Here is a 14,439-nt window from a genome sequence, read left to right on the forward strand (position 1 = left end):
GTAGGTCTCATGTCACATTTGGGTATTACCTTTGTTTAGTCTCTTATATTGGAGAAAAGTCCCCTAGTTTTGAGTTATATTTATTTATTTATTTATTTTATTTAAGATTTTATTTATTCATTTGACAGACAGAGATCACAAGTAGGTAGTGAGGCAGGCTGAGAGAGAGAGAGGAGGAAGCAGGCTCCCCCTTGAACAGAGAGCACAATGCAGGGCTCAATTCCAGGACCCTGGGATCATGACCCAAACTGATAGCAGAGGCTTTAACCCACTGAGCCACCCAGGAGCCCCGAGTTATTTTTAAATACAAATATTGAGGAAAGAGTGGTGATGAGTAGGAAATAAGGATGCTGATATTTTTTTCTATTAGTACATTCATCTTTTTTTTTTTTAAGATTATTTATTTATTTGATAGAGAGAGGCAGGGAGGCAGGCAGAGAGAGAGGGGGAAGCAGGCTCCCTGCTGAGCAGAGAGCCCAATGCGGGGCTTGATCCCAGGACCCTGGGACCATGACCCAAGCCAAAGGCAGAGGCTTTAACCCACTGAGCCACCCAGGCGCCCCTGTAGATTCATCCTTAAGATGGTAGTAGAGTAAAACTCTTTTTATTTAAGAGTTTCTCGCTCATGTATCATGATTTTTAGTTTCTCCAGTGAGGAGAAAAGATGTATAAGTGGTTTTTAGTTGAGTTTTTAATTTTTAAAATCCCACATAAGAATATTTTATTTAAAAGGAAATTAAAAATTCAGGGTAGCAAAATTGTTCAAAGGAAAAGAGAAAGACTATTTGTCAGCAGATCCTTTGTAGACTTTTATTTTTATGGTTCAAGTGCTTTTTTGTGAAGTGTAAAAAATGAAGTTAATGTAAACCTAAGGCATCAACAACCAAAGTTCTCACGAGAGTTTTAAACTTTTAATTATATAGCATTAGTGGCAGTAGATTCCAGGCCTCTTTTATTAATATTACAAGGTACTTCATGACCAGTTTTTTAATTCTAAAGTCAGTATCATTAAATACTTAAGAGTCAAGTTCAGAAAAACAGAAGACCTCTGTGCTGTTGCTAACTTCTCACCAATGGCCTTAAGACAATATCACCAGTATGGTACACTGCTTTATCTTTTCTAAACACTACTTCTGAGTATTTGAAAATATATTTGAATTAAATCCTTAATGTTGTGAAAGTTGTGAACCATGAGTGAGTCTTGTATATGGTATAGATTGTTGCAATAAAAAATTGTGAACTCCTGATGTGAATAGTAGTTACACCTACCCCTCCTCCCCTTTTATTTATTTATTTATTTATTTATTTATTTTAAGTTTTTTTTTTTTTAAAGATTTTATTTATTTATTTGACAGACAGAGATCACAAGTAGGCAGAGAGGCAGGCAGAGAGAGAGGAGGAAGCAGGCTCCCTGCTGAGCAGAGAGCCCGATGTGGGACTCGATCCCAGGACCCTGAGATCATGACCTGAGCCGAAGGCAGCGGCTTAACCCACTGAGCCACCCAGGCGCCCCTTATTTATTTTTTTAAAATATTTTATTTTTAATGATTTTTTAAATTCATTTGAGAGAGAGAGAGCACAAGGAGGGGGAGAGACAGAGAGAGAGAGAAGCAAAGAAGGAGAAGTAGACTCCCACATGAGCTGGGAACCTGATGCAGGGCTCAATCCCAGGACCTGGTGATCATGACCTGAGCCAAAGGCAGATGCTTAACCATCTGAGCAGCCCAGGCGCCCCCTTCCTCACCCCCCCCCCTTTTTTGGGTTATGATTTTATTTATTTATTTGACATACTGAGATCACAAGTAAGCAGAGAGGCAGGCAGAGAGAGGAAGAAGCAGGCTCTTCGAGGAGCAGAGAGCCTGATTCGGAGCTCGATCTCAGGACCTGAGCCGAAGGCAGAGGCTTTAACCCACTGAGCCAGGCCCCCTTTCCCCACCTCCCTTTTTAAAACATTTTTCTCTTTATAGTATTTCTGCAATTTTTAGTCAAACTTATGAATGAAATATGAAGTACCCTATAACCTTTCAAGATTTAACTATGCATATAGAGTATGCAGCCTCCATTTAAGTAATCAGAGATTCTTTATTAATTTATATAAATCCACTCCTATATCCTCTTTTCCTGGGTTTACTTAGCTGCTCTCCCGCATTTATAGGAAATGCACACATACTCAATTGTGACTCTCTTATTTATACCACTGATTTGAATGACAACCAGATATACCCCACCCTTTAAACACACACACACACACTTAACGTAGCTTTTTGCAAAAGCAGGAACTATATAAATAAGTAGATACTAAGGAACAGATGCTTCTCTGAAATGCCATCCTTAAGAAGGCAATAAAAGAATCTTGGGGTAGGAGAGTCTTACTGAATCTGTTTCAGTTCTTTTCTCTGTCCATTTAAATACATCTCCTGCCAGGCTGTACTGGTGTACAGCATGACTTCTTCCAGATTTGGAACGGTTAATTTTTATTAGGATGGAGTTCAGCTCTTCAGTTTCTATCTTCTTCAACCTCTGATTTTTAGCAAAACATTTCTTCAGTGGGCCATCTTTTCTAGAAACCAGGTCCTACATTTTTTAAAAAGATTTTTTTTTATTTATTTGAGAGAGAGAGAGGGAGTGCCCATGTGCCTATGGGCAGGGTAGGGGCAGAGGGAGACGCAGACTCCCCACTGATCGCCTCACCTGAGGTGAGGTCTGATCAGAGGATCCCAGGATCGTGACCTGACCTGAAGTCGGATGCTTAACTGCCTGAGCCACCCAGGTGCTCCAAGTTCTACTTTTTTATATGAATGCTTCCCAGAACTGAAAATACTTAGTATAACTAGATTAGAGAATTTTTTTTTTGTTTCTTTTAGATTAGAAAATTTTAAAAGTTGCCTTCTTTGATCTAGATTCTAGATGTTGTATTTGTGTTCTTGGCAGGCAAGGCACACAGCTGATTCAGGTGGAATCTGCTCAAGTCCCTAGGGAAATTTCACCTTGTAAAGTTAAAACCTTTTATGGACTCACTTTAATAACTGCATTGAGTGTACTTAGCATAAATTTATTTTTTTTTACTTCATTAGACACAGGCTATTTTTTCACATTATGGTGTAAATTCTACTACAGTGAGTATTTTTATGAAAAAACCCATTCAGTTCAGGATTTTTTTTTTTTTAAAGATTTTATTTGTTTATTTGACAGACAGAGATCACAAGCAGGCAGAGAGGGAAGCAGAGAGAGGGCGAGAAGCAGGCTCCCTGCCAAGCAGAGAGCCCGATGTGGGCCTCGATTCCAGGACCCTGGGATCATGACCCGAACTGAAGGCAGAGGCTTTAACCCACTAAGCCACCCAGGCGCCCCAAATTTAGGATTTCTTGATTTACTTTAGATTTCAAGAAGGTTAATGGCTGTATAAAAATGTAATAGATTTTTAAGGATCTTGATTTAAATTGATAATTGACACTTTTCAGATAGGTTTACCAATGTAACTTTTTACCGTTTCACTACACTTGGTAACTTTATTTGGAAAATAAGGTGTTTTTTTGATAACTTGATTTTGTGATTTGTGTCCCTTTCATTGAACATGGATTTTACTTTCTTTCTTTTTTTTTTTTAAAGATTTTTTTTTTAATTTTTTTTTTATTTATTTGTCATAGAGAGAGAAGCGAGAGCAAGCACAGGCAGACAGAGTGGCAGGCAGAGGCAGAGGGAGAAGCAGGCTCCCCGCCAAGCAAGGAGCCCGATGTGGGACTCGATCCCAGGACACTGGGATCATGACCTGAGCCGAAGGCAGCCGCTTAACCAACTGAGCCACCCAGGCATCCCTGAACATGGATTTTAGAAAGTTTATTTGCAGAGGGGGGAAAATACAGAGCAAGAAAATAAAAACTCTAAGAAAAGGTCAAATGTTTTAAAAGCAGGTTTGGGGATTTTTATTTATTTTTCTGTTCATGCATTTTTTGGATGGGAACGCATTTATAATTATAGTTACTGGGGCGCCTGGGTGGCTCAGTCAGTTAGGCGGTCTACCTTCAGCTCAGGTCATGATCCCAGGGTCCTGGGATCAATCTTCTCCACCTTTCTTTGCTACTCCCCTTGCTTGTGCTCTCTCACTCTCTCTGTCACATAAGTAAAATCTTTAAAAAAATAAAAAAGCTACCAAGGCAGTTTCTTTCATTTTTTAATTAACATATAATGTATCATTTGCCCCAGGGGTACAGGTCTATGAGTCATCAGGCTTACACACTTCACAATGCTCACCATGGCACATACCCTCCCCAGTGTCCATAACCCAGCCACCCTCTCTCTATCCCCTACCCCCCAGCAACCCTAAGTTTGTTTTATGAGATTAAGAGTCTTTTATGGTTTGTCTCCCTCCTAATCCCATCTTGTTTCATTTTTTTCCTTCCCTACCCTCCACAACCCCCTGCCCTGCCTCTCAAATTCCTCATATCAGAGAGATCATATATTTGTCTTTCTTCAATTAACTTATTTCGCTCAGCATAATACCCTCTAGTTCCATCCACGTCATTGCAAATGGCAAGATTTCATTTCTTTTGATGGCTGCATAGTATTCCATTATGTATTTATACCACAAAACCATTTGGATATAAAGATATCCAAAACCATCTTTATCCATTCATCTAGGTTCTTTCCATAATTTGGCTATTGTGGACATTGCTGCTATAAACATTAGGGTGTACATGCCCTTTCGGATCACTGCATTTGTATCTTTAGGGTAAATACCCAATATTGTGCATGCTGGACCGTAGGGTAGCTCTATTTTCAACTTTTTGAGGAACCTGCATGCTGTTTTCCAGAGTGGCTGCACCAGCTTGCATTCCTGCCAACAGTGTAGGAGGGTTCCCCTTTCTCCTCATCCTTGCCAACATCTGCATTTCCTGACTTGTTAATTTTAGCCATTCTGACTGGTGTGAGGTGGTATCTCATTGTGGTTTTGTTTTTCCCTGATGCCAAGTGATATGGAGCACTTATTTGTGTGTCTGTTCGTGTCTTCTTTTTTTGTCTTTTAATATTACAATTTTATTATTTTTATCAGCTTTCCAAGATTCACCATCCAGTGCTCCATGCAATATGTGCCCTCCTTAATACCCACCACCAGGCTCACCCAACCCCACACCTCTCCCCCCTCCCAAACCCTCAGTTTCTCAGAGTCCACCGTCTCTCATGGTTCATCCCTCCTGTGATTTACCCCCCCTTCACTTTTCCTTTCCGTCTCCTACTGTCCTGCATGTTGTTTCTTAATGTTCCACAAGTAAATGAAACCATATGATATTTGACTCTCTCTGCTTGGCTTATTATGCTCAGCATAATCTCCTCCAGTTTTATCCATGTTGATACAAAAGTTGGGTATTCATCCTTTTGATGGAGACATAATACTCCATTCTATATATGGACCATATTTCTTTATCTATTCATCTGTTGAAGGGCATCTTGGCTCTTTCCACAGTTTGGCAACTGTGGCCATTGCTGCTATGAATATTGGGGTACAGATGGCTCTTCTTTTCACTACATCTGTATATTTGGGGTAAATACCCAGTAGTGCAATTTTCTGCCTATTTCTTAATTGGATTATTTGTTCTTTGGGTGTTGAGTTTGGTAAGTTCTTTACAGATTTTTGATACTAGCCCTTATCTGTTATGTCCTTTGGGAATATCTTCTCCCATTCTGTCAGTTGACTTTGGTTTTGTTGACTGTTTCCTTTGCTGTGCAAAAGCTTTTGATCTTAATGAAGTCCCAGTAGTTCATTTTTGACCGAGGCGGTCTCATATGTACATTTTTACTTAAAGCATGAACTTTTGAGACATCAGGAAAATTTGTAGATTACTGTGTAGGTTAGTGTTAGCAATTGTTGCTTAGCTGGAGAACACTCTTGTGTGCGTGCTGCCACACTGTGTCATTGATGGGAATTGCACCTTTGTTTCACAGCTACAGGCCAAATTTGAGCACCTTAAAAGAGTTCATCAAGAAGAGAGAATGAAGCTTGAAGAGAAAAGAAGATTCTTGGAAGAAGAAATAATAGCTTTCTCAAAAAAGAAAGCTACGTCGGAGATATACCAGAACCAGTCCTACCTGGCATCAGGCAGCAACCTGAAGAAGGACAAGGACCGTAAGAAGTAAGCTATCTCCAAATCCCTCCACTCTGGAGGTCCTCTCCCCCATTACTTTCTGTTTCATTCCCTATTTGATCTTACGCTTATTACAGTCCATTTCCTTATTTATTGTCAGCCTCTGGCAACTAAAATATCAGCTCCTTGAGAGCAGAGACCTGTTCCTCTTGTTCACTATTTCCCTAGCATCTAGAAGAGCATCTGGCACATATGAGATGTTCAGTAAATATTTGCCAAAATTAGCATAAGAATGAATGAACAAAATATCAGAATATAAGAAGGCTCAGTTTACCTGAGGGGAAAAATATCTGCCCTTATTTCATTGTCTAGGCTGTGTTTCTAGCACACATCTAATAACTGCTGAACTACTGTTATGTTAAATTTCATGTGTAAATGGAAGCTATATAACTTTTGGGGGAATCATAGAAGTAAAATAATACTTGATAAGAAGAATTTAGTTTATTTTTTTTAACAAATTCTACTGATGATGATTTTGTGAGAATTTTTATTTTAATAAGGGAACCAGGCTATCGATTCGAACTCCTGTGCTTTGATGTCAGAGCTTGTGAAACCAATGGTGGACGTAAAGATGCAGAGGAAGGTAGAGAGGGTCCCCGTACAATGGGGCGGCCATGAGTAGCATTTGGATGATAATCTCAAGGCTTATAGGTTTGGGGTATGTGTTAAAATCAAAGTTACCAAAATTTTAGAAAATAAGTTTTTTTTCCCTTTTCTATACTTTATGTCCTTTATTTCTCCCACTTAAAGTATCCTTGTCATTTTGCCTGTTTGTTCTTGAAATTCAGCATTGACTGGTTCTTTTGAGACTGCTTCTTGGTGACTCTTTGCCTTAATTTACTCTAGCTACCTCTGTTTTGGCAGCATCCAGCTTTCCTTCTGTTCCTCACAGAGCAATATTTATGGTTTAATTTTGTCATCATATCTTATTTCAAACCCAGCATTTTCAGAATATTGTAATTTAAGTTCAAAATAATTAGGAGAGCTTAATGTTGGCCCATGGCAGCTTTCTATTTTTGAACTACGGAAAAGTGAATCCACAGAGTTTTGGTAGGATTAACTGACCTGTGGGTTTTATGGTTTGTGGGGAAAAGAGAAGGAATGAATTCTCACATCTAATCTTGCAATATAAGTTCTACATGGGCATGGATCTTTGTTTTGTTCATTGATGCATCCATCCCCAGAGCCTGTAGTAATAATAATAATAATAAACAGAGCCTGCTGTAGTAGTGGGCATACAGTTACTTGTCAAAAGAAATAGTATGACTTTGAATAGCCATAATCATTGAATTTCAAAAGATAAACTATAATTTATTATGGCTTTAAGATATGCTTTGAGATATAAAGCTAAGACCTTTTACCTGTTCTTATCCTTTCACCTTAATCTAATCCAGTGTTATTAAGATTGGATTTCCCAAGTTTATTTCATATATGAAAGACAGTTTACATTTGCTTTGTAAAAATTGTTGCCCTGCTCCACTTAAAGACCATTATTAGCATGTGCTCTTGTTTATAAAGTCAGGGCCAAGCCCACAATTTTTTTGAGCGCTCAAAAGAATTCATATTTAACAAAATACAGTTTGGTGTTTTTTTATTTTTTCTTTTCCAAAGGTATCCTGTAGTATATTAGATGTATGTTTGCTCTTTCTGTAAAAGCTTTGTAAAACTAATGATTCTAGTAATTTTTATTTCCTATATGGTTTTTTTGTTGTACCAATCAAAAGGTTTTTTCTTCTCTTTCCAGCTCCAATTTTATGTAAAACAAAGGTTCCAGATCACAGAAGGTCATCACAAGCAAAAGTTATTAAAATGTTAGAAGTATGCTTTGATTTTCTTGCTGTTTTTATTTGCTGTATCAGTTATTCTATATCTGGCAAATGGCTATAGTTATTGCCATTTATGGAAGACATTCTTAAGTATAAGGTTAATGCATAAACCACAGTGTATGATATCACTTTTATATTCGCTGTTAGAAGTTTTCAAGTTGCTGGTTTGTGAGGAATCTAAATCATTTCTCCTGTTACCCATTTATTGTCACTTACATGCATTGTACCACAAAGTGTCAGTGCCCCTGAAAACACAGAAGTCATTCATTATATGGTTATCTGATTGCATTTATATTTCTAAGATGAACTCCTTTTTTTGTACATAAAAAAGGTAAATTTTGGGAAATGTGTTTTAAAACATATTACCCACCTGAAGCTCTAACCTCTTGATAGTTTTATAGAACTTCTTAATTTTTGATATCATTATCCAGTTGGTAACATGATCTTAAGATTTGTATCAGATTATGTAACATGGCCTTCCATGCTTCAGTGTGCCTTACTATCGTTGATGTTTTGTGATGAAACAAGTTGTGTTTTAAGGTAAAAACATGTAGGTATAAATCCCTTTTCTAGTGATGAGTACCTTTGAACCTGAGGTAGGTATTGCCACTCTATTTCATTAGAATGTTTTACATACTTATTGTTTAAAACTCTGTCTTCCAGGGGAAAAATCATAAGGTAGAATCATCTTATTACAAATATTTTTTAAGACCATAATTGTGAGCAACTGAATATTAAAGATATGAAAACTTAGGTAATTCATATATAAAGGGATATTTGGATTCAGTGCCTTTGTAGTATTCTTAGGACAATTTAATGTCTTTTAACTTTTTCTTAACAGTCACTGGTATATAATTTTTCATTTTTTTACTTGAATATCCTAAATAAAATTGACATTTACTCTTGATAAATAAAATATGTATCTACATATTTACTAAAATGTGGTTAAATTACTTTATCTTTTCTTTTTGCAAACTGTCATCTTAAACATTATCAAAATTCTTTCATTTAATCATGTTCTTGAATTATTTTAAGACAGAGGTATATATTACCAGTATTGTTCAGAAATCAAAATGTTTTACTTAGCCAGTGTTGGATTCTGAGCAGTGTGTTTTTTCATGAAGTTGTAAAAGCTGTGAATGAAACCTTTCATTTCATTTCATTCACAATTTATCTGGACAAACACCTTAAATTCCAGTTTTACATTCACAAATGTAAATTCTACAAATGTCTCTTAGCCTTTTAAAACTTTTATAAGTATCACAGGAAAAGCTCTGAACTTTCTTCTCTTGATCAGTAATCCCCAAGTTCTGGAATGTGGGAGCACAAGAGCCCATGAGTCCATGAGGGCAGGTAGCCTATCATACAGAGCCCAACCACTGCCACAGCGCTGAGTGTTAGCAGAGGAGAGTATCATCCCAGAAACTGAATTATGTGATGTGAGTAGTGATTATCTGTAGATTTATTATATCAAACTGTATGAAACAGCTATCCTCAGCTTTAATAAAGTTACTTTTAAATGCCAGATTGGTTGTTGGCATGCTAAAACAAAGTTATTCAGTTCTGTAGTTGAAGAGATTATGGAAACCTGCCCAAAACTCTGAACTTAGAGGGGTGATCATCTTGTGCTTCTAGTGACTCTGCTGTGAGAAAGACTCACCACATGTTCTTCAATCACAATGTGATTTTATGTATTTGGGATTCCAGGTAAGATTTTAGTTTAAAAGAGTTATCCTTCAAAGAACAAAATTTTTATAGCAATTTGTATAATTACAACTTAAAATTTGTAATGTTTCTCCTTACAAAGCTGATTTATTTTTCACTATTCAAGCACCAGGTTACAAGGTAAGTTATGATCCACTGATACTTAAACTAACAAATTTCCTGGGGACAAAATAAAGCTAGACATGTTTTGTATAAATGTTTTTTCCATAGAGTATGTGAAATAGTTAACACTCACTACCAGCCATTAATCTTTACATACTTACCCGATTTTTTTTTTTTTAAAGATTTTATTTATTTATTTGTCAGAGATAGAGCGCGAGCGAAAGCGAGCACAGGCAGACAGAGTAGAAGGCAGAGTCAGAGGGAGAAGCAGGCTCCCCGTGGAGCAAGGAGCCCGATGTGGGACTCGATCCCAGGACGCTGGGATCATGACCTGAGCCGAAGGCAGCTGCTTAACCAACTGAGCCACCCAGGCGTCCCAACTTACCCGATTTTTAAAGCACTTTCACATAGACTATGATTTCAGCTTCAGAACAACACAAAGGGAAACAGTTGCATTATGAGGAGTATAATCTCCTTTTGGAAGATGAATTCCATTTAGGCCTCATTTTCTTATTGGGCTATGAAATGGGGATACACGTGGTTAAGGCTAGTCCTGCCCTCATGGAGCAACCAGAATCAGTCTGCTCTCAGTAACAAGAGATCAGATTTATGCATGGAATACTCTCAGAAGGCCTGAGCCTCCACCCGCAGAGCACAAGAAAACATCCAGGGAAGTGACTGGGCCTTGAAGAATTGGAACTGGTTAAATTATCTTTCCTTTTTGCAGTTTTTCAAAGACACAAATGGAGAATAGCATGTTTTTTATAAAATCTGGGTACTCTAGAAAATCACTGAGTGAAGAGTGTAGGGGAAATGTGGAACATAATAAGGATGAGATTGTAGAATTAGGTAGGGGACAGATCAAGAAAGAGTTTATATATAAACCCAGTCCTGTGGGCAGCAGGAGCCATGGAAAGAGTTGTCCTCACACGGTCAGATACTCCTCCAGGGCTCACAGGAAAGATGTACTGGAGGAGCTGGAACTGGCCCAAGCTGGCTGACTCGGTAGAAAGACTGCAGTCCAGACAAGCACTTCTTATACATTGTGCAATAGAATAAATAAGTAGTGTTTAAAAAAATACAGATGCTGATAGGTATACATTTTAATGGAAATGGTAACCATTTACCATTGGATAAGTCAAAATGAATAATGAATACCAAAAAATGTCTTGTGGAGATGGAGATACAGGGAGAACTAAAATATAAAACTAGAGTGTCATATAAATTGGGGGAGGGTGATAAATTGAGTAATCTAAGGTTCTTGTATTAACTGAGAGTCCCAGTCAACCCATAACATGAGACTTGGAGTGCACATAGACATGGTAAAGTACGTGCCTTTCAAGCCAGAAGTAATCCAATAAATGATGATCCAAAAGCAAACAGAGGAAATAAAACAAGTATGACTACCAGAAAGCATTTAGTTAATATGGTAGATTTAAACCCAAATAAATAATTACATGGATTACATGCTGTAATTTTTTTTAGATTAGAAAGTCTTTAAAAATCAGCTATAAACATTTGACAAGAGAAGTCTGAAACTTCCTGTCCTCACAGACCAAAGATAGGAAAAGGTACATCATGCAGACTAGCCAAAAGCTAATGTGTAGCGATATTTTCTATGTATTAAAACTTGAAGGCAAAAGCAAAATAGACTTTTCAAATATGAGACTATATAACTACTCCAAATTTGTATGTACATAACAGCCTTAGCATATTTAAAGCAAAAATGATGAGAATACATGGAGAAGTATGCAAATCTATACTCGATAGGAGATTTTCACACACCTTTTGTATATGATAGACTAAGTAGACTATTGGTACAGATATGGGAGCCTTGAAGAAAACATTCAACTGCATAGGCCTGGTGGACAATTACAGAGCCGTATACCCCAAATCACAGAACACACACTGCTTTCAGGCCCACCAGGAGCATTAATGAGAACTGACTAGGACATTTGACTACAAAGTGAGCCTGAGTACCTTCTAAAGGAGTTATATCATGTGGACTGTGTTTCCTGGTCATATTATAATTAAGATAGAAATTAGCAATAAAAAATTCTCGTGTTTGGAAACAAAGAAATGCACTTCTAAGTAACCCATTGGTCAGAGAATAAATCAAAAAGGAAATTAGAAAAATATTTTGAGGGGCACCTGGGTGGCTCAGTGGGTTAAAGCCTCTGCCTTTGGCCCAGGTCATGATCTCCGGGTTCTGGGATCAAGCCCTCTGCTCAGCAGGGAGGCTGCTCCCCTCCTGTCTCTCTGCCTACTTGTGATCTCTGTCAATTAAATAAATAAAATCTTTAAAAAATGTGTTTTGAGCTGAATGATAATGAAAATATTACACATAACTTGTGAGAAGCAGGTAAGCCATTCTTAGAGTCAAAATTTATAATCCTGAAGGCTAGTATTAGGGGAAAAGGCTGAAGACCAGTGGTATATGCATTCATCTCAAGAAGTTGGGAAAAAAATAATAAACTAAACCCAAAGTAAATAATAAAGTTGAAAATGGGAATTAATGAAATAGGGGGAAAAAAAGTTCTTACATTTTTAAAAGATTATTAAAATTTAAAAACCATGGAAAGAATGACCAAGAAGAAAGGGGCATAGCATGGCTAAAGCTGAGAACAACAATAAACCTGACATTACCAATAAAAGTGGGGAGAAGTTGTGAAATGGTGAACATGGAGTGGTGAACATTGCTGGTGGGAAGCAAAATGGTTCAGCCATTTCAGGAAGTCTAGCAGTTTCCCATTTGCTCACCATATGTGTTAGTTTTCTACAGCTGCCATAACAAATTGCCACAAATTTAGTGGCTTAAAAAAACACAGTATTACAGTTTTGGAGACCAGAAGGCTGACATGGGTCTCACATGATTAAAGTCCAGGTGTGGCCAGGGCAGTGTGCCTTCTAGAAGCCCTGGGGGAGAATCCTCTACCTTTTCCTGCTTCTAGAAGCTACCTACATACATTACTTGGCTCAATTACTTGGCCCCATCTTCAAAGTCAGCAGTGGTGAGTTGAATCCTTCTCACATGGCCTCAGTCTGACCTTACCTCTTCCCTCCCTCTTTCAACTTTCAGAGACCCTGGTGATTGTATGGGGCCCACTAGCAACATCTCTATATCTGCTGGCTAGCAACCTTAGTTACCCTTTGCCATATAACCTAACATTCAAAGGTTCCAGAGATTGCGATCGAGGGATACATGGGTCTGCCTGCCATGTTTTACAAGCTAGCAATTCTAGTCCTAAAAGATGTATTCAAGATTAACAAAAATATTTGCTCATACAAAGGCCTATACTGAAACGTTTAGCTTTTTCCATAATCTGCCTAACTGGTAACAACCCAAATGCCCATTAACTGATGGATGTAATAAACAAGTTATGGTTCATTATACAATGAAAAGGAGCACACTGATAAATGTAGACATGTGAGTAAATCCCAAAGTATTATGCTAAGCCAGACACAAATGGCTATATGACTCCATTTATACATTTTTGTCAAAGCAAAACTACAGGGACCGAAATGAGCTGTGGTTATCAGGCCTGCTGAGAGGGAGGGGGCAGGCTGACTTCAGAATCACACCAACCCACTTGAAGTGGTGGAAAATTTTCATATACCTCAAATAAGCCTGATATTTTTTCTTTAAAAGTTAAAAAGGCAGAAACAATGGGAATAAAATAAGAAAATGTCACTATACATATCCTGTTAGACTTTAAAATGTCATAAATAAATTTGAAAATACAGAAGAAATGGTAAATTCAATTAAAAAAATAACTTACAGTGGGGCTCAAAGGGTTAAGCCTCTGCCTTCAGCTCAGGTCATGGTCTCGGCATCCTGGGATCGAGCCCCACATCGGGCGCTCTGCTGGGCGGGGAGCCTGCTTTCCCCCTCTCTCTGCCTGCCTCTCTGCCTACCTGTGATCTCCCTCTCTCTGTGTGTCAAAATCTTTTAAAAAAATAACTTACTGATAAAAATTAATAGAAAATCTCATAATAACGGGTAACCCATAATTAAGATCCTCATAAAGTTTAGGTGGAGATAGCTTCACCCAAGAATCCTATTGACATTTAAGGAGGAGAGTGTTCTTTCACTACTCTCCCGGTGCTAAGTAGGGCAGCACTCCCCCCTCCCCGACCACTGAAGATGTCTGTGCCCTAATGCCTGATCCTGGGAATCTGTAGACTTCCCTGGCAAAAAAAGACCTTAGATGTAACTGACGCTACAGCCTTGAGATGGGCCTGGATTGTCAGAGTGGGCCCAGTGTAATCATTTAGTTCCTTAGAGCTGAGAGCCTTTTCTGGCTGTATTCAGAGGAAGGGTCAGAGGAAAGGACCATTGGCTCTGATGAGGAAGGAAGGGGTCACAGCCAGGAACACAGGAGCCTCCAGAAGCTGGAAAAGGCAGGGAACGGATTCTCTGCTGGAGCCTCCAGAAGGAACTCAGCTGTGCTTTGATTATAGTGCAGTGAGGCCCAACTGAGACTTCTGGAGTTTGCTTAAATTCCTGCCTCTCAGCTACAAGTAGCTGTCATCCACAAGGTCAAAGCAGCAGGTGCCCTAAACCTTGAGTTCTGCCAAGTCTAGAAGTGCAAAGCCAAGTGCACAACTGAAAACACCCCACAGGATACCCAGCCACCAAGCCATGA

At 38.3% G+C, this 14,439-nt stretch overlaps 1 protein-coding gene across 4 annotated transcripts in view; it reads left to right on the forward strand.

Annotated features, from left to right (window-relative positions):
- The window catches only part of SEPTIN10 (septin 10), a 76,404-nt gene extending 66,913 nt beyond the window's left edge, over window positions 1-9,491 (forward strand). For 2 of the 4 annotated variants that reach the window (XM_004764326.3, XM_013062378.2), the window contains 3 exons: window positions 5,941-6,128; window positions 6,641-6,798; window positions 7,885-7,961. In XM_004764326.3, the coding sequence (XP_004764383.1) occupies window positions 5,941-6,128; window positions 6,641-6,758 (306 nt within the window). In that variant the 3' untranslated portion in view covers window positions 6,759-6,798; window positions 7,885-7,961. Of the gene's footprint in view, window positions 1-5,940; window positions 6,129-6,640; window positions 6,799-7,884 lie in introns of all 4 variants that reach the window. The other 2 variants (XM_045077592.1, XM_004764327.3) reach the window with 2 other exon arrangements.
- The last annotated feature ends 4,948 nt before the right edge of the window (window positions 9,492-14,439 follow it).

This window comes from Mustela putorius, unplaced genomic scaffold, assembly GCF_011764305.1.
Source record: "Mustela putorius furo isolate JIRA1106 unplaced genomic scaffold, ASM1176430v1.1 tig00000224_pilon_pilon_pilon, whole genome shotgun sequence".
NCBI lineage: Eukaryota > Metazoa > Chordata > Mammalia > Carnivora > Mustelidae > Mustela > Mustela putorius.